Source organism: Littorina saxatilis, linkage group LG14, assembly GCF_037325665.1.
Source record: "Littorina saxatilis isolate snail1 linkage group LG14, US_GU_Lsax_2.0, whole genome shotgun sequence".
Lineage (NCBI taxonomy): Eukaryota > Metazoa > Mollusca > Gastropoda > Littorinimorpha > Littorinidae > Littorina > Littorina saxatilis.
Window position 1 is genome coordinate 25059343 of NC_090258.1, and position 21710 is coordinate 25081052.

Sequence of the window (21710 nt, forward strand, 5' to 3'; positions counted from 1 at the left end):
AGGTCACATCTCGACTGATAATGGTAACAACTCTGGCAGAAGCATCAACAGGAGAGACGACAGTAGACGTCCTAGAGAAGGGATGGGCCGTTTAAGATCACTGGGCAGGTGCCCCTGAGATGATCAGCAGCTTTTGGAAGACAACCTACCCCAGGGTCAGGCAGTCCTTAGGCTACAAATCCTCATGGTTATCATACTTGGACCAAGTCAAGAACCGCCCTGATATGATCATATGGCGCTTCGTGGTCGGCTGGGCGTTAAGCAAACAAACAAACCAAGTCAAGGCAAAACCCTTCAACAGGGACAGCACTCAACCTACGTCATGCTTCAGAGACGGACAGACTTGACTAAAGAGGGAATGTCTCCCGAGGTGACTCCGCCCGTTTTTCCATGGACTTTCCAGGAAGGACACTGAGAGATAGTCTGAGGTCTGGCCAGCCATCCGCACTATGAGATCCATGGGCCAGATTTCATAGATCAAGGAGGACCTCTCAGCCCATGCGGATTGATTAGTGCTGCCAGACATCTTGGACTGGGTAAACCATACGTCCCTCCATCATTGAGTCAAATTTTCCTGGAACAAGAAGAGCTTCCTCTACCTTTAGGGGTATTGGGTACGGCCACAGACACACTTGGATTTGGGAAGGCTCAGCCACCCCTTCCAACCGAACCTTGAATTGGACAAGCTTCGTTTGCCTCTTACAACTGGCACTCTAAGATCCCTGGACCACAGAGATAAGACCTAGAGGTATTCCTCCCCCGAAAGGCATAATGAGTGCGGCAATACCTTTGACAGTGGGTAAATGTGTCCATCCCATCCATATGTAGACTCTCAGATGCCTGGACTCAAAAGCTAAAGGAGCTGGAGGAAAGAGACACAGTGAGATCCTAGCAGGAGCTAGGAATACCACACAAGGCTATCTCCCTCGCTCCCAGTCTACGGTGACACAAGGTTATTGGGTGAGTATAAGTTGTGTCACTCTAAGAGCTTGAGGTAGAGACACAGTGAGATCCTAGCTGGAGCCAGGAATACCACACCAGCCTTTTCTCCCTCGCTCGAAGAGCCTGAGGTAGAGACACAGTGAGATCCTAGCTGGAGCCAGGAATATCACACCAGCCTATCTCACTCACTCCCAGTCTACGGCTACGCGTCGTTTTTGGGCAAGAAACGTGGCAACTCGGGTGCTGACTAAGACCTTTGTCAAGTCAGAACTATGCATCAGACCAAGAGAGTACACCTCCTGCCTCAGGCAGGGGCCTGAAAACAACTCTGCATAGTCACCCTAGAGCTCAGCTCCACAAACAGCTGAAGTGCCCCAGAGCTCACAAAGCTATGCTGGTCAGACAATGCAACACTTGCCGCCCACAGCCACGCCTACTGGAAATCCAGATATGGACTTGGGTGATCTAGGCAGAAGTACTACTGAGATCACAACATAAGACATCTTTGTGAGTTCAACTACCAGGGGGCAGAACTTTGCATCAGCCCAAGATAGTGCACCTTCGGCCATAGGCCGGAGAACATCACTGCATAGTCATCTAAGAACTTGTGAGCTCTACAGAAATCTGGAGTGTCCCAGAACCCACAAAACCTATGCTGGGCAGACAACCCAGCAGATGCCACCTACAACCATGTTTACAAAAAACCTAGATCAAGGACCTGGCTGATCAAGCCAGAAAACGGTCCTGCTGAAATCACAAATGGGACCTCTCAGTGAGTTGCATGCCAGGCATGGCACCCTCTTGAGTAAGACAAGAGCGGTCATTCAGCCAATAAGGGCTCAGAGATGCCCATGGTCACTGGGGACCCCCTCACGCTATAAGTGTGGAATTTCAAAGTAAGAAGCAGGTTTTCCCCTTGGGTAAAGGCAATACAGCTGGCTGTCTTTCACTGGCTATTCTAGGACAAATGGTACCTATAACCATTAAGGGTAGGCTTATAGCCCCCACATGCGTTGAGACAGGCACAGGTAAGGTGCAGACAGTGACCGTACTGCTGAGCGCACTTGCGCTTACTTCCTGTCACGCAGGAGGAACAGCTAAGTCAGCCTGAATTTACACTGGTATCTGTGCCTACCATCCTCATTAGAGAGGTAAATTCAGAGAGGATATATATATATTCATTCATGCGACTGGCACATTTGTTTGCCATGGAAAGTGGTGCCTCAGACCAGAATTCTACAGGATCTCTGGAAACTCTGTCAATCTCCCTTAAATGGAGGATCAGTCGCAGAGACGCACCTTGGTGATAAGTTCAAGGTATTAGAGGAATTGTTATCTCTGACCATTCCTCATCTTTTAGGTCGTTCACCTGATCCGCCTGCAGAACTTTACGTTGCTGGGGAGTTGGGTCGCTCAAGGCGCATAATGGCAAGTCATAACCATAACCCAACATTGATAAAGACAAGTGATCAGAGGAATAGTAACGACCATCGAGTAGAAACCAGCTCTACATTGACAGGTGGGACTTTCTTTCGATTGTCCCTTTCTGGAGCAAGTTGACACAGTGGCAACAATGCAACTTGCCACTCGCCCGACTCAGGATTTCTTGCTTCTCAGTCCGATGATCTATCCTTTTCTTCCCCCGATTTTACAGGGGGGATTCCGGACAAATGGGCTGAGTCGGGTGAGGTGACACTAGATTACCGATCGAAAGTCAACCCTCCAGCCTGTTATCTATTCTCCTATTAGTTAAATTGAGGTGATGTATTCGAAAGAAATATGTATTTTTTACAAGTAAAATGACTATTTCTAAGAATACTCACCTCAATTTAACCAGAGACCCTCCCACCAACCCCGCTATTGACTTAATAGCTTCGAATTGAAACTGGGGATTATGGGCATTGGCACATGCGCAGAGAGGTACTACCGACAAAGGGAGACTACTCCCCTAAATGGTATACCGACGGAAATCTAGAGTTAGCGACCTTGTTTACAGTCTAGTACTGGTAACATAGGACGCTTCTCAGTCTAGCACTCGTAAGTAAGGTAACTCCTATTAGTTAAATTGAGGTGAGTATTCTTAGAAATAGTCATTTTACTTGTAAAAAATACATGTTTTACACACCCAAACAGAGTTAAGCTATAGTCACATGGCAGTTATGGTAGGATTTGTTCATAATGAGACAATCACCGGTTGACTGGCAAATGCTCTGCCCAGGAGCAGAGGATTTTGGGAGAAGCAGGTTCTGCTAATGTTCAAACATCTCTCTCACCAAAGTCATGGCGTGAAAGCGGCACAGTGCATTCTGATTAGTCCTCACCAGCGATTGACTCACATGAATAGAGCAACTTCTATCGCCTGAAGGTATGAGAGAATTGAGAGACGTGATTATGTTGTTTCAGACTAAAGCAGAGCTAGACTGTGAGGTGAACAATAAGCCCTGGCCCTCAGCCTCCTCTGTAAAACAAAAAAACCACTTGTGGGCTTTTTGTCATTTAAAGTAAAAACCTGGACAATACATTGTATGCAAATAAAAGCAATTCCATTTGTTTCAGGCCCAGGCGGAGCTAGGCGGAGAGATGAACGAAGCTCTGGCTCTCAACCAGCTCTCCGACAGTCTCAACGGTCTCATGGGCAAACTGGAAGACACCGAAAAAGGTATGGGCATGACCTTCCCTGTTTTACTCGCTTTGTTTTACAGGTAAATGGCAGCATGAAAGAACGTTTGGTAGTATCTTCTTCTTCTTCTTCTTTGTTCATGAGCTGAAACTCCCACGTTCACACATGTTTTTACGCGAGTGTATTTTTACGTGTATGACCGTTTTTGAGTCACTTGAGAAAAAGTGACTCTATGTAATCGGTCAGTGTTAGTCTGTCCGGCCGGCCGTCCGGCCGGCCGTCCGGCCGGCCGTCCGTAGACACCACCTTAACGTTGGACTTTTCTCGGAAACTATCAAAGCGATCGGGCTCATATTTTGTTTAGTCGTGACCTCCAATGACCTCTACACTTTAACGATGGTTTCGTTGACCTTTGACCTTTTTCAAGGTCACAGGTCAGCGTCAAAGGAAAAATTAGACATTTTATATCTTTGACAAAGTTCATCGGATGTGATTGAAACTTTGTAGGATTATTCTTTACATCAAAGTATTTACATCTGTAGCCTTTTACGAACGTTATCAGAAAAACAAGGGAGATAACTAGCCTTTTCTGTTCGGCAACACACAACTTAAGGGGAGGTGGGCCAGTGCACTACCTTTTTTTCAATTTTGAATGTTTTATTGTGTCTGAATGTTATTTTATGAAAGAAATGAACAAATGATGACAAAGAATAGTCACTTTTTGTATTTTCGGTTGCTGGTTTTTGTTTTACGCGACAAAAACAGTCAAAATACAGACAAAAGTGGAGTACAGGAGATACACGGATTTTCATCAGATGTGATTGTCACACTTCTAATTATTGTTTTATTTTATCCTTCTGGGTATGCTCTAGGGGATTACGAAGCAGATTTTGTTTATTATATTTATACTTGGAGTTAGGAACACTTCTTTGTTACAACTGTCAAACTTTAGGGTAACGCTTGCGAAATTATTTTTTGAAATAATCTGGATATGACTATAATAAAATTTCAGCAAAATCCCTTCGTAATCCCCCAGAATGTTATATTCTGCACAAACTACAAAAGAAAATATTGCTCTAGCTAAATTACAGCCAGAGAAATCGCGTAACCCAAGACGTAACCGTAGGCAAAATGGCTGAACTGAGAAAAACGACATTGAAGATTGAACACCACAGAAACACTATTGAAACAGACACACAAGGACAAAACTGTGTTATGAATGAACAGCTTAGTTTATTTGAATTGCAAACTACTTAGCCTTTAGCACGTCAGCAGAGAATTTATGCGTCCATCCCTTCTTTCCCTCTGTCAACCTGCATGGGGATACTGCCCCAGCGCTAAACGTGTATCAATGACCCGATTCTCGTTTGTATTTGCATGCGAGAATAACGGTATTTTTAACGGTTACTTACTTGAGCCAGAACGAGACTTATTTCCTTCCGTTATCTCGTCGATTTGTTGATTTCCTCGAAGTTTTCTGCTTTTGTTTTTACATCGATACAGTACTTTGGTGCTTCGACAAGCAAGATGGAGGATGATGAGTTTGAAACTTTCGTTTGAGTTGTTTTTTGACAACAAATCGTACGTGGAATCTGAACGATTTACTGAGGAAGCTCTTCGCAATGAACTGTGTATCGCGGTGAAGAAAATGACACAGTTCGTCAAGACAGTGACGGAATTTACGAAAGTGCAGATTGATACAAACAGTTGCTGATCCAGTTTCGTTCGGGAAATGGCAGGCCCAGCAAACATTACCGATAATCTGACTGATGTTGGATACTTTCTCCTGTTTTTTTTGTTTTTTTGCGTAGCAAATGCTCAACTTGCTTGTCGAGGAGATACTACACAGAAACTGACTCAAATTCAGCGCAAAGCAAGCCAGTGCCGAGACGTAAAAAGTGTGCTGCATAGCGTGTTCGGAAATGGCGACCTGTGGATCTGCGTGGAGATCAAAGCTTTCCTCTGTATCGGAAACACCGACAGAATCCAAACTTTGGCCTAGTACCAGCGGAACTACTTGTTGTTGCTAACCGAACTAATAAAGACATTGTCCTCTTTCTTATTTCGAGCCATTGTTATCGTATCAAAGGTTGTTTCTCAAGGAAAAATTCGCTTTCGGTTGTCACCGATCGTTTGATGTGTAACCAGGATGTTGTAAAACCGAGTGAACTTCGGGTGTTCCCGTCATGGCCGAGAGTCTCTTCGGTAGTTTCCGTATGCAAAATTCGTAAGCTGAGCATGCGCACTCACAAAGTAAACTGGTTCCCGATTTCGGTTTATGAAACGAACCAATGGATGTCGAGTACCTTCCAAATAAGGACATTTCCGTTCGATTACGATTGCTGCCTTTGCAACGGACAAGTGGCTGAGTGAATGGAACATTCATCAAAACACTGATGTCATGTTATAGGTCAAGAGCTGCTGCGCAGTTTCGTATGTCGTGAATGCACTGTTTTGCTGAGGACAAAGCCGTAACTAGCCTTTGAAATGAGACATTTTTTGGCGGGGGAATATCGACTACAGAAGACAATCAATGCCACACATGTTCACATTTTGTCTTTATTGACAGATAAATAGGACACTTTTGACAAAAACACCGACACACATGGATGATAGGTATGTTATGGAAACATAATCTGCTAAAATACCCAAAACAGTGTTTTGAACGATTTGGTCAATTTTGCACTGGCCCACCTGCCCTTAACGTTGGGCTTTTCTCGGAAACTATAAAAGTGACCGGGCTCAAATTTTATGTGAACGTGACTCATTGTGTTGTGAATAGCAATTTCTTCCTGTCCATCTGATGCCTCAAATAATATTCAGAACTGCGAAAGTGACTCGATCGAGCGTTTGCTCTTCTTGTTACCCCGCCATTCAGGCAGCCATACGCAGATTCCGGGGGAGGCATGCTGGGTATTTTCGTGTTTCTATAACCCATCAAACTCTGACATGGATTACAGGATCTTTACCGTGCCCACTTGGTCTTGTGCTTGCGTGTACACACGAAGGGGGATAAGGCACTAGCAGGTCTGCACATAAGTTGACCTGGGAGATCGAAAAAATCTCCACCCTTAACCCCCAAGGCAGCCGTGGCCGGGATTTGAACTCACAACCTTCCTATCAGGAGTCCGATGTCTTATCCGCTAGGCCACTGCGCCCCTTTGGTAGTATAATGCAGGGCTGTCATTTGGTGTCTGCTGCAGGCAAAATGCCGGGACTCATTTCAACTGACTACAAACTTAGCGTCACTTTTGCAAATTTGCCAACCTTTTTTTTACAATGGGGGAAAGGTGACGCTAAGAACTGTCAAACATTGCTGAAATTTTTATGGCCACTTTCAAAAATTTGCAGAGAAGGCAACATCCCTGTGACGTCAGGACATCTTCCAATAAAGGACACCTTCTGTAGTCCCTTTGACCAAAATATGTCTGTCCTGAGAGGCCATTTGCAATGTAAGGACAGATTTTGCTGATTTTTTTTCTCAGCTGCTCTCCAGTCTGTCTGTTATTATTCATTTTGTGTCGGAAACAGCTGTACTGATTCCAATTGATCACCTTCGGTTGTCTTTTCATGTTTTGACCCTGATATTAAGGTTTCTGTGCTAACAGAGATAAAAGACATGGACAAGGAAATCAAGGACATTGCAGAGAGGTCAGAAGTCAAGGACGCAATAGCAGAGCTGAAGGTCAAGGCCAAAGAGGAAGAAGGGTCAAAGGGTGGAGTTCAGGCCCCACCCAACACCAGACAAGGTCAGTGATGATTGTATGGTGTTTTAATCATTGGTTGTTAATTGTTTTTTTGTTGTCACGTTACTTTGTGTTTTCACTGGATTTCTTGGGACAAGTCGAAATCGGGACAGCACAGACAGAATAGAGTTGCTAGTTAACTAGTGAATGTGTTTTTATCTTTTCTGTTTAGCCTATTTTCACGTCATTTTAACTTATTTTTTCCGTTCTTACTGTAGAACCCCGGTATTCAAATTCAAATTTCAGGCCCAGATTATTTTCAGATTTTCCGTTCATAACCTCTGTGATTTGACCCCCATTTTAAGACCTGATTTTCTCAGATTTGGGTAGGTCTTTAAAGGGAGGTCTCATTGTAGTGTATTCCTTGTTTTCCTCTGGGATAACAACACTCTGGGTTACACAGTGACAATAACCATGGGTTACATAAAAGCTGTATTGTGATGTGTTTCACTTTTAATCTTTCTTGTTTTTCCCTCACTGGTTTTTCTACTTCATTCTTTCTCTTACACACTGGGAAGCAGTGCACCGTTTATTATGCAAGCAAAATTTAACTTGATATTTCAGAAAGAAAAAGGAGAAGTTAAAATTGGTTTAAAACACAGCGAATTTGTCTTGTTGGTAATTACTATTAATACTAATGGATTGAAGAAAGTTACCGAAAAGTAACAGAGATGCTCGATCAGATTATTTCTCAGATTTTCTTGATTGAGTACAAAATGTGCTTACATGCCCTGTGGCATAAAAAATAATATTTTAAATGCACTGCTGTTTTGTGTCTTTTTTCTGTGTTACATAATTAACTGTTTTAACACTCAAAGAACTGTGCTTAGGGGTTTAAATATTCATCAGCAGTTAAGTATGTGTAGGTTTAAAATTCATGCCACAGTCACACCCTCCCCATCCTCCACCATATATCCATGCCCACTTCCTCCCCCACTCCCCCCCACTCCCCCAATCTCACCCCCTGTGGCTGGCTGCGTTTTAAAATTGCCAAGAAATGGCCTTCTAAAATACATTTGTCTTTCAGCAATTGACAGGAAGAAGAAACAAGTCGTGTGAAGCGATATTAAACATTTAGTCAATCTGTCAGCCTAAAACTAAAAGATCAATGCTAAAAAAACACAGCCAACACCGAGACGACATACATGTAGTAGAACTCCGCTAGCCTTAACCCGAAGACTGAGACGGGTCCAGCTCTTCTTTGCGAAGCATGCGAATGTAGTGCCTAATTAACCTTTTTTCTTTAATTGGGAGTACATTTTCAGAGTAAACATGGCATATCTATTCATTTTTGGATGCAGAAAAAGATAAATAATAAGGACCAGTTTGACAGCTTGATGCATTTGTTGGCGATGTTTTATTGAAGCAGCACTTGGCGGGCGAAGTGGCGCAGTGGTAAGACGTCAGCCTCCTAATCGGGAGGTCGTGAGTTCGAATCCCGGTCGCTGTCGCCTGGTGGGTTCAGAGTGGAGACTTTTCCGATCTCCCAGGTCAACTTATGTGCAGACCTGCTAGTGACTTAACCCCCTTCGTGTGTACACGCCAGCACAAGACCAAGTGCGCACGGAAAAGATCCTGTAATCCATGTCGGAGATCAGTGGGTTAGGAAAACACGAAAATACCCAGCATGCCTACACAACGAAAGCGGAGTGAAGCTGACTATGCTCTGAGTATAGCGTGGGGAACCCAAAATGGGCAAACAACCTCACATGTCACCAGAATTTCTAGAACGCTGAAGAAGAAAAAAGCAGCACTCTATGTGTTTTGTTATTGGTTGTTGTGGATGCATATATTCTCGTTGTAGTTGTCTGGCACAGTGTTGGTATGCTAGGGTCATTGTTTTCATTTATTGAACTTCGTATTTGGCACTTCCCTGTTGGTACATTCTGTCTTTTACAACAATAAGCTTTTTGTCATCAGCACCAGGTTTTGATGTTTTGCACCTTTGTTGTGTGCCCCCCCCCCCCCTCCCCCCGCTGCTCAACCACCCCCTCTCTCAGATCCCCCTTCCTCCCCCTAATTGCACCCTGAAGCAGGGTTTAAACTTTGGCCACCAAAGACAACAACAAAAAGTTGCGTAAGGCAAAATTACTACATTTAGCCAAACAGTCGAACTCACAGAATGAAACTGAACGCACTGCATTTTTTCACCAAGACAATACAGCTTCGTCAATCCCCGCGAGAAGGAAATCGCTCACTTTTGATGGGGTGGGGATATAGCTCAGTTGGTAGCGCGCTGGATTTGTATTCAGTTGGCCGCTGTCAGCGCGAGTTCGATCCCAGGTTCGGCGGAAATTTATTTCACAGAGTCAACTTTGTGTGCAGACTCTCTTCGGTGTCCGAACCACCCCCCGTGTATACTACATTGGGTGTGCACGTTAAAGATCCCACGATTGACAAAAGGGTCTTTCCTGGCAAAATTGCTTAGGCACAGTTAATAATTGTCTACCATACCCGTGTGACTTGGAATAAGGCCGTGAAAGGTAAATATGCGCCGACATGGCTGCAATCTACTGGCCGTATAAAATTTCATCTCACACGGCATCACTGCAGAGCGCCTAGAACTGTACCCACGGAATATGCGCGATATAAGCCTCATTGATTGATTGATTGACTTTTCACGTGCAAAATGAAGTGAAATTGACAAGCCAGAATAGCGCTGTGACATATTGCTCCAAGCAGGAAAGCGTGCTTTTCCGTATTTTTTTTTTAACTTTCTGAGCTGGTTTTGAATACAACATATCATATCTATATGTTTTTGGAATCAGTAAATGATAAAGAATAAGATGAAATCAATTTTGGATCTATTTCTTACATTTTGATTGTAGTACTAATTAACATATTTTCGTTAATTGTGATAACATTTTAAGAGTAAACATGACATGTATATATTTCTAGATTCAGAATTTGATGAAGAATACGATGCAATCATTTTTAAATCTGTTTGCGAAAAATCGATTTTAATGACAACTTTAAATGAGAAAACTCATTAAACAATTTTTAAGCCTCCGAACTGAAGTGTAATACCAAAGTCCGGGTTTCGTTGAAGATTACTTGACCAAAATTTCAACCAATTTGGTTAAATAATGAGAGGGTGACAGTGCGGCCTCAACTTTTACAAAAAGCCGGATATGACGTCATCAAAGATATCAAAACAAAGAAAAATACGTATGGGTATATCATACCCAGGAACTTGCATGTAAATTTTCATGAAGATCGGTCCAGTAGAATCTCTGAATCGCTCTACACACACACACACACACACACCACGGCCCTCGTTTCGATTCCCCGTCGATTTTAAAACATTTAGTCATAACTTGACTAAATGTAAAAAAAAAAGCACACACAAAAACAAAACCCAGAAATATAACTGAACAGGTGCAAGAAACACTTTGCAACGACAAAAAGTGGGGCGGTTCTCAGAAATGTAAGTGAACCGGCGTAAGAAATACTTCACTACAGCATAATATGGCTGGTTCTAAGCCAAAACTTTAGAATCTAGAAAACAGTGTTGTTCCCAGGCCTTAGTCTTCGGTCATTGACCCATACTTTTTTGATCTGACACATTGCTCAGACCCCTGGCCGGTCGACCGTCCGATAGTTTTGACATGTAGGAGGTCTTCTGACCACTCATTTTTGTACTAAACAGACATAGCCAAGGCATTTCTGACCAATCCATAGTTTCAAACCCGGTCAAGCTTTTCTTTTGTCATACGAGGGTGGGAACAACACGAGAACAGGCATAAGAAATACTTTACCACAGCATAATATGAGGGTGGTTATAAGCCAGAACTTTAAGAATCCAGAAAGTATTTCCTGGGCCCTGTGGTTTCAGCGACCAAGCCAAAACTTTAAGAATCCAGACAGTATTTCCTGCGCCTGTGGTTTCAGCGACCAAGGCAGGTAGGGGGGCCGGCGAAGAGGAATATGAGGTGGATGAGGATGGGTGGAAGATGGTGAAGGAGGAGCTCGGCGAAGGGCCGATCACCACCCGCGACCTGCCGCCCGCACAGCAGAGATACGTAGAGAAACAGCTTCACCAGCAACTACAGAAGGCGGGGGTCAACCCCAACAGTGCGTAAACTTAAAGCATCACTCTCTTTGCTTTCATCAAGCATCCATTTTTATCCTCCCCTTCTCTTGGTGATTGGCTCGGAAAGTATTTCTATGCAGTTTTCAGTTAATTTTCTGGACTACACAGTATTCAATTTTGCTAGTTATTCTTTTGGCGTGTTAGAACTGATCTTTTTTTTTTTAACTAAAGGGCACCCAACTTTTGCTTTTGCAGGACTGGTGTCACCAAATATGAAGCATAGAAAGCAAAAGTTGGGCAAAAGTTTGGTGCCCTTTAGTTAAAACAAAAATCAGTTCTAACACCTCCAAAGCATAACTGGCGAAGTTGTATGCTGTTTTGTCCTGAAAATTAACTAAGTACTGGATAGAAATACTAAGGACTAAGTTCTGTCAAATGTTAACTTATTTAAGTAAACAGCGCACAACATTCGCTTTCTATGCTTCATTCAAATTCTTGGTTACGGGCTGATAGAACCACTGTTTGAATTTTTAAGACGATCACTAACTTGCTGAACTAAACATTCTGCACATATTTTTGCTTACTAAGCTTTTGGTGGTGGACTAATAATAGACGTTGAGTGCCAGCCAACCTGCAAAGACAGGACGCCCCACACCTGGGACTAGTTCCAGGTGTCCCAACATTGCCGGTGTTGTTTGAAGATGGTTACCAGGGCTGCCAACTGCTACGATTTCAGCGTAACATGCTGTGATTTTGCAGCAATTGCTACGCGGCTATGCTAAGCCCAAAACAGCTACGCTGAAACAAAAAATTGCGTAGAAGTGCAATGCCAAGGCACTGCATAACTCCCCCCCCCCCCCCCCTCGAAGGACAAATCCGTTTTCTCTCTCACACACACACACACACCCACCCCCTCCCCCCCCTCCCTACACACACAGCCTTGCAAACACACATGCACATATACACTCACATACGCTCACTCACTCACAGCACTTACTCACTCACTAACACAAACTTCATTCACACAAAACACACACTCATGCACACATATAATCAGACAGACACACACACCCTTTACAAACACACATACACACAAACACACTCATACATACAAAAACATACACACAAACTTCGGAGCACACTCACGCACACGCACATACACATACACGGCACAGCCACTCCCTTTCTCTTTCTTACTCACACACACACACACACACGCACACGCAAACACACATAAATAACCACACACACTCTCTCTCTCTCTCTCTCACACACACACACACACACACACACACACACACACACACACACACATATATATATATACACACAGACACGGACACACACACACACACTAACAGTAACACTGACACGTGCACAAAATGCACACACACACACACACACATCAAGCGAGAGAGAGAGACCGCAGAGAGGGAATGACGTTATATGCATTGACGTCAAAGCCTTTCGACGTCATCTTCTTACGCGAGATTTATCCATAGACTTGGAAACTAGAATTTCTACCCGACCAAAGCGGCCTTGGGTGGCGTTTGCTAAGAAAAAAGGGGGCGCCCATGTCACCCACAGATTTTAGTTACATGTAGTATGTTCCCAATTTTTAGTGAACTTCCATCCCCAACTGTAGCCCCTGATCGGGCACAAAGAATCCTTCTTTATCATGTATTATCGGCATGAACATTTCTCAAGTCGATTACAGGGATACCTCCAGCACAAGCATGCAAAATGTCTACTTATCACTCGACAATCAGCAGCAGTCAGTTAAAACTGCGCTTGTGATGGAAAGGTCTGATCCAATCGGGGGATGGTTTTGTCGTACATCCAATCGAGAACGTCTTTTCACCTTTTCGCGTTGTAGTCTTGGTTAGCGTATTCTCTTTGATTGACTTAGAACAAGTTCTTGGGGTTGTGGATTACCGAGACACTGTGTCTCACTTGCCGCCAAGTCGACATGTCGTGATGTCTGATTGTGACACGGACAACGAAAGGAAGAAACAAGTCGCGTAAGGCGAAAATACAACATTTAGTCAAGCTGTCGAACTCACAGAATGAAACTGAACGCAATGCAATTTTCAGCAAGACCGTATACTCGTAGCATCGTCAGTCCACCGCTCGTGGCAAAGGCAGTGAAATTGACAAGAAGAGCGGGGTAGTAGTTGCGCTGAGAAGGATAGCACGCTTTTCTGTACCTCTCTTCGTTTTAACTTTCTGAGCGTGTTTTTAATCCAAACATATTATATCTATATGTTTTTGGAATCAGGAACCCACAAGGAATAAGATGAAAGTGTTTTTAAATTGATTTCGAAAATTTAATTTTGATCATAATTTGTATATTTTTAATTTTCAGAGCTTGTTTTTAATCCAAATATAACATATTTATATGTTTTTGGAATCAGAAAATTTGGATCGTTTTATAAAAAAAATATTTTTTTTACAATTTTCAGATTTTTAATGACCAAAGTCATTAATTAATTTTTAAGCCACCAAGCTGAAATGCAATACCGAAGTCCGGCCTTCGTCGAAGATTGCTTGGCCAAAATTTTAATCAATTTGATTGAAAAATGAGGGTGTGACAGTGCCGCCTCAACTTTTACAAAAAGCCGGATATGACGTCATCAAAGGTATTTATCGAAAAAAAGAAAAAAACGTCCGGGGATATCATTCCCAGGAAGTCTCATGTAAAATTTCATAAAGATCAGTCCAGTAGTTTGGTCTGAATCGCTCTACACACACACACACGCACAGACACAATTTTTACACACACACACACACACACATACACCACGACCCTCGTCTCGATTCCCCCTCTATGTTAAAACATTTAGTCAAAACTTGACTAAATGTAAAAAGAAAGTCCAAGGCAAACCTCACATAATGTGGGTGTGCCATTCAAATTCAAGACACTGCTACTCTTAATAGCCAATTGCTTCTCTGAAAATTCTAAAATGCAGCATTATGCTACTCTGTGGGCTTCACAGGGGTAAATGGCACAGGGCCAGACCCAGGGGGGGGGTTCCAGGGGTTCCGGAACCCCACCCCTGGAAAAAGCATGTACCTTGCTTTGAGTGTGTTTTTTTTTACTATAACTAGTTTTAGCACCAAAACAATGCTGCTCTTAACCCTCAAAACAAGGCCCAGAATGCACCAGATTGCACAGATTTTAACCGTTTTTCAAAAATTTTCCGGGGGAGCATGCCCCCGGACCCCCTAGTTCTTCGCTGATTTGACCCCCAAAAAAGGAGGAACCCCCCCTTACAACTCATTTGGTCCGGCCCTGATGGCAGCTATGGGTTACACTGGATAACACAAAACAACAGTGGACAATAGATGGTGTCTGTGAGATGGGTTACACTGGATAACACAAAATAACAGTAGACAATAGATGGTGTCTCTGAGATGTGTTACACTGGATAACACAAAACAACAGTAGACAATAGATGGTGTCTGTGAGATGGGTTACACTGGATAACACAAAACAACAGTGGACAATAGATGGTGTCTGTGAGATGGGTTACACTGGATAACACAAAACAACAGTGGACAATAGATGGTGTCTGTGAGATGGGTTACACTGGATAACACAAAACAACAGTAGACAATAGATGGTGTCTGTGAGATGGGTTACACTGGATAACACAAAACAACAGTAGACAATGGATGGAGTCTGTGAGATGGGTTACACTGGATAACACAAAACAACAGTGGACAATAGATGGTGTCTGTGAGATGTGTTACACTGGATAACACAAAACAACAGTGGACAATAGATGGTGTCTGTGAGATGGGTTACACTGGATAACACAAAACAACAGTGGACAATAGATGGTGTCTGTGAGATGGGTTACACTGGATAACACAAAACAACAGTAGACAATAGATTGTGTCTGTGAGATGTGTTACACTGGATAACACAAAACAACAGTGGACAATAGATGGTGTCTGTGAGATGGGTTACACTGGATAACACAAAACAACAGTGGACAATAGATGGTGTCTGTGAGATGTGTTACACTGGATAACACAAAACAACAGTGGACAATAGATGGTGTCTGTGAGATGTCTGGTCTCATTGGAGGGCTCCCCGCAGATATCAATGTACATTATTTTGTATAACAACAGCTTGTGCGCAATAGACTAGTGGTGATAGACTAGTGGTGATAGACTAGTGGTGATAGACTAGTGGTGATAGACTAGTAATGATAGACTAGTGGTGATAGCTTCGGCCTTCACGCCGCGCCTGGTGGGTTAAGGGTGGAGTTTTTTCTAATCTCCCAGGTCAACTTATGTGCAGCCCTGCTAGTGTCTTATCCCCCTCTGTGTGTACACGAAAACACAAGGCCAGGTACGCCGTGAAAAGATCCTGTAATCCATGTCAGAGTTTGGTGGGTCATGGAAACATGAAAACATCCAGCATGCTTCCCCCTCAGAACTGGAGTGTGAAATTGAGGTTTGGATGATGGCTTTAGCAGTTTTTAGTAGAGTGGTTACTAATAGTCGGCCCCCCTCCCCATCTCAACCTCCCCATGGGTGAAAGTAGCCCGTCAATTGACTGAAATCCGTCAATCTGAAAATAAGTCTGACGGAAATTCCGTCAATCCGCAATTTTTATTAAAAAAAATTAAAATTAAAAAAAATTTAATTTATTTTTTATTTTTAAGCGGAACGCGTTTTCGAACTGCTATGCGGTAAACCCCGTAGGTGAGGTTTCTTCGCTTTCGGATTCGCTCTGCATCACGATAAAAAAAAAGTTCTCGCGTTTTGGCAGGCATTACGAAGTGGTGACACGATTTCTGCGACAAAGATGCCGGTTTTGACGGAAAACGCATGGACAGATCTTATTGATGCTGGTCTAGCCAACAAATGGCGATGGGACTGGTTGGAGTTCATGAAACTAAAACTGTGTGTGATAAGTTTGGTGCTTGAAACTCAAGTGCTTTTCCTTGAGAACTTTGCACTATAAGAGATGCTACTGCTTAGTTGCTACTTTGTGCAGTGCTACATCATGCTGTTTGCATGTGTGACATTCTGTTTCATCATTTATTTCAATGCCTGTCTGGCAATGTTTGCTTCTTATAATTAAATATTTCGAACTTTTATTTCAGTTGTTCAGTTGTTCAGTTTCTATTTCATTTAGTAATTGGCTGTTGTCAATGTTAATTGTTATCAATTGTGTCGTTGTGTTGGAAGATGCAAGTGTGAAAAGATACAAAAGAAAAATGATTACTTCTGTGAATTGTTTTGATTTTGTTTACCCTTTTTACCATATCATTAGAATCTGAAGGTATTTTTTTGACCTGCATGATAGTGACAAAAAGTGTATTTTTTTGCCAGGAAAGGCCACAAAATCACAATGTATAATGCAAAAATTCGTTTTCGGCCGGGGGGCGTTGCCCCCCTGGACCCCCTAACGGGGCCCTGCCCCGTACCCCGCCAGGGCCTGGGCGGCCCCTGGACCCCTGCCTCAAAAAATTTTCAGTCAATTTGATTTTCATAGGTTTCACCCATGCCTCCCCCTTCTCTCCACAAAGGCATTTCAGAACAAATGCTAGAGTCCTGTGTTCCCTGTGCAACAAATCCTTAGCTGTTTTCAGCATCAGATTAACAAAGAACAAGGATTGGTTATTGATAACCTGCAGACACAGAAAGCTGTTGGTGTTTTTACATTTAGTCAAGTTTTGACTAAATGTTTTAACGTAGAGGGGGGAATCGAGACGAGGGTCGTGGTGTATGTGTGTGTGTGTGTGTGTGTGTGTGTAGAGCGATTCAGAGAAAACTACTGGACCGATCTTCATGAAACTTGACATGAGAGATCCTGAGTATGGTATCTCCAGACGTTTTTTTCATTTTTTTGATAAATGTCTTTGATGACGTCATATCCGGCTTTTCGTGAAAGTTGAGGCAGCACTGTCACGCTCTCATTTTTCAACCAAATTGGTTGAAATTTTGGTCAAGTAATCTTCGACGAAGCCCGGACTTTGGTATTGCATTTCAGCTTGGAGGCTTAAAAATTAATTAATGAGTTTGCTCAAGTTCTCATTAAAATCGATTTTTCGCAAACAGACTTAAAATTGATTGCATCGTATTCTTCATCATGTTCTGAATCTAAAAATATATACATATGTCATGTTTACTCTTAAAATGTGATCACAATTAACGAAAATAGATTAACTAGTCTTACAATAAAAATTTAAGAAATCGATCCAAAAATGATTTCATCTTATTCTTTATCATGTCCTGATTCCAAAAACATATAGATATGATAGGTTGTATTCAAAACAAGCTCCGAAAGTTACCAAGAATACAGAAAAGCGCGCTTTCCTGCTTAGCACAATACGATACCGCGCTATTCTGCCGTGTTAATTTCACTGCGTTTTGCACGTGGAAGGTGAGTGATTTCCTTCTCGCGGGGATTAACGAAGCTGTACTGTCTTGGTGAAAAACAACAGTGCGTTCAGTTTCATTCCGTGAGTTCGACAGCTTGACTAAATGTAGTAATTTCGCCTCACGCGACTTGTTGTCTTTTCTGCTTCATGTCCTTTTTTTTTTCATTTAATTTTCTTTCTTGCTGTTGTCATTTGTTTATGGGTTTTGTTTTGGTTTTTGTTTTCTTGATTTGCAATTGCTATGCCTTTTAGGATTATGTTTCCGTAAGACCAAAACATGTAGTGAATGTGGCCCAGGTTGGGCAAATGTATTCTCCCGGTTGCCCAAAGTGGGAGAAACATGTCTTGGGGTGAGTCAAGTTAACACTTTCTATAAATCGATTATTGGGCAACTCTTTCTTCTTGGTTTGATGATTGTGTCCTGCATGAAAGTGAGCAGAACTGTACCTTTAAAATATCACTGGCTGGGCAGTGGAGAAAGGTTCATATTGGTAGCTCTAACCCTGTGATCAATATATCGCATTGAAGGTTAAGTCCGCGACAGAAATTGTTTTGATTAAACTCGTCACAGATGAGTTACCTGGATGTTGATTTTGAAGCTGAAGTGTGCGCTAAGTTTTTCAAGTGTGTTTTCTTATTTCATCATTTATCAACTGATCCCTACATCACAAAACCAAGACAGCATTGAAACCTCAATCCTCTACCATAACAAAAAGAGCTGTAGTGATATTTCAAAATGAAACACATTCACTGGAACTCGGTCAGGCGATTCATACAGATTCCTGAAACACCCGCTATACACAATGCTGCCTATCACGCATATCTGTTTCCATTGCTATGGGCTTTACTGCCATGTTAGAGCTTTCATCATATCTGTTTCCATTGCTATGGGCTTTACTGCCATGTTAGAGCTTTCATCATTTTGGAAAATTCGCAGAAGTTACTTTACTTCGTTTTTTTTTTTTAAAGTTAGTAATTGACAGAGTTACTTTCCATGTCATGGGGGTAAACAGAAGCACAACATTGCCTGATGTGCAGCAGAAATGTAAGTGTCGTGTGTGTGTGTTGCAGGTGTGAAGGTCCACGTGAAGATCATCAGCAGTACCAGCAGCAACAGCGACGACGATGAGGTCTTCCGGGTGATGTCTGACGAAGACACCGCGTCCTTCCAGAACATGATTGTCGCCATTCTGGTCAGTTCTATCATAGACATGTACAGTGCAGGGCCTAGCATTGTAAGCCGTTCGGCGTACTTTACGCCGAAATAACATCTCCAGTACGCGGAATTCGATTTGGTGTACGCCGAAATGCAAAAACCTGTTATTCCCAAACGGTAAACCCAAACAGTCCCAGCTTTCGTTTTGTGCGCCGTTCGGTTCAATTCTCAATCGGTTTGACAGTTTGCTTGAGCACGCACTTCCTCTGGCATCGCGCGAGCATGCTTTGTGCCAGTGTTTTGTGGCTCTAGACTTGAAATAATGTCTCGAAGCGACATTGTTGAACGTGGTCAGCCATTCAGTGTATTCCTGGAAGTGGGAATGGCTGGATTTCGTTCCGAAGGCGGAAGGCAAGTCAGAAGAAGTAATGTGCCGATACCGACTATGGCTCCAAAAGGTTGCTATTTCTGTGAAGGCATAATTTAGTTGCTCAATCTTCTTGGGGGGGGGGGGGGGGGGTGGGGTGAAGGGGTCATTTTAGGTAAAAAATCTCTAAAAAATATTCAAATTCGGGGGGCTTTGCCCCTGGACCCCACTGGGGGCCTCCTGCGGCCCCCAGACCCCCGCCTTTGCAAGCTGAACTCACTTTTTCCAATGCTAGGCCCTGACAGTGGAACCCCCAGGTCTTAAACAGGAGGGAGTCTTTAAATGGGGGTAAATTTACAGAGGTTATAATCAGAATATCAACACACACACACACACACACACACACACACACACACAAACACACACACACACAAACACACACACAAACACACACACACACACAAACACACACACACACAAACACACACACACAAACACACACACACACACACACACACACACACACACAAACACACAAACACACACACACACAAACACACACACACACACACAAACACACACACAAACACACAAACACACACACACACACACAAAAACACACACACACACACACACACAAACACCCACACACACACACACACAAACACACACACACACACACACACAAACACACACACACACAAACACACACACACACACAAATCAGGGTCCTAGAAGAGAGGTAGTCTTAAATGTAGGGGTCTTAAAATCAGGGTCCTAGAAGAGAGGTAGTGTAAAATGTAGGGGTCTTAAAATCAGGGTCCTAGAAGAGAGGTAGTCTTAAATGTAGGGGTCTTAAAATCAGGGTTCCACTGTACCTATTATATCAATGTGCCATTGAGTGTGCCATTGAGTGTGCCTTTGAGTGTGCCATTGAGTGTGCCTTTGAGTGTGCCATTGAGTGTGCCTTTGCTTTACAATTCCTAGGTCAAAATAATAAGGACATCATTTAGTGAAATAGCATCATGTGGGTTTTTTCAGAAGTGCTTTTAAGTTATTTCCTGTCTGTTTGTTGTTGAATTCTGACTCTATGCTCTGTCTCTCTCTCTGAGCCAAGAAAAAACAATGCCATGGAAGTACTGACTCAGCATGGTTCATGGCCTGGGAGTGCTTGTGACAACATTTCAGCTGTTAATATTTATTGTAATTCAATCAAGTTGGCGTTTTAATGAAACAGATCCTGTGATTGGTCAGAATGCCCCAACTCATTAAAAAATTACCGGTCATTAATTACACATTAACATGCTTCCATTTCAAACTTCGAGGTCTTCATCGGGGATTGACGCCCGACCAAAGGTAATTGAAGCCCGACGGAGCGAAGCGACGGAGGGCTTCAATTAGACTTTGGGAGGGCATCAATCCACGATGAAGACCGAGAAGTTTCAAATGGAAGCATGTTAATGTTATTGTAATTCAATCTGACGACGATCTCTTTCCTGCTTTCATGCGGTTGTAAACAGACAGAATTGGTTCTGTTCTGTTCACACACTACTTTCAGTCCACCTACCTGCAAGGGTCAAGTCCAAAAAAATATGTCTCTGTATTCCTATCGTATCACTCTGCTCCTGTTTTGTTTTCTTTCACACACATTTTCCCTTCTTTTTTGACGGGTTTCTGGACAGCAAACTCTAAAACAAATTCTTTTCATCACAAAAGCGATCTTTGGAATTGACTGACGTAGTCCGGAAGATTTCATGCATCAACTTACACTTCGCATACCTTATGGTCTCGGTATTTCGTTGGCCTTCATATTTCCTACTTGTAAAATGACCCTCAAAGCTAACCGAGACTAGTTGAGGCTGTATCAATGCGCCTCGCCAGCAGGTTGTTAATGGATTTTTTAGCGAGTGGTTATCGACAATTAATGACCGGTAATTTTTAATGAGTTGGGGCATTCTGACCAATCACAGGATCTGTTTCATTAAAACGCAAACTTGATTGAATTACAATTGTCGATAACCACTCGCTAAAAAAGCCATTAACCACCTGCTGGCGAGGCGCATTGATACAACCTCAACTAGTCTCGGTTAGCTTTGAGGGTCATTTTACAAGTAGGAAATATGAAGGCCAACGAAATACCGAGACCATAAGCAGGCATGGGAATTGTCCGCCGAACGGCGGATTTCCGCCGAATTTTTTTTTTGTTCCGCCGAAAATGCAAAAGTGTCCGCCGAAAAAATAAAGGGGGGAGGCACACAAAAAAAGCACCGGTTACTTTGGCCTTTGCGCAAAAGCCCGCGAAAACTTTCCGTACTTTGTTCACGCACTGCTACCGCCCGCCTCAGTTATTGAACTTTTATGTCTTGAAAGTAAACCAGATTGCACAGATTGTGTTACAAGTTACATTTTCCTGTTTGTCTCAAGAAGATCAATTTTTTTACAAAT

At 42.8% G+C, this 21710-nt stretch overlaps 1 protein-coding gene across 2 annotated transcripts in view; it reads left to right on the plus strand.

Moving 5' to 3' along the window:
- Window positions 1–21710, plus strand: part of LOC138947398 (protein OS-9-like) — a 50489-nt gene that overhangs the window by 20557 nt on the left and 8222 nt on the right. Inside the window, exons 12-15 of one of the 2 annotated variants that reach the window (XM_070318852.1) lie at window positions 3499–3601; window positions 7171–7311; window positions 11200–11382; window positions 18814–18935. In XM_070318852.1, the coding sequence (XP_070174953.1) occupies window positions 3499–3601; window positions 7171–7311; window positions 11200–11382; window positions 18814–18935 (549 nt within the window). The remainder of the gene's footprint in view (window positions 1–3498; window positions 3602–7170; window positions 7312–11199; window positions 11383–18813; window positions 18936–21710) is intronic. The other variant, XM_070318854.1, reaches the window with a different exon arrangement.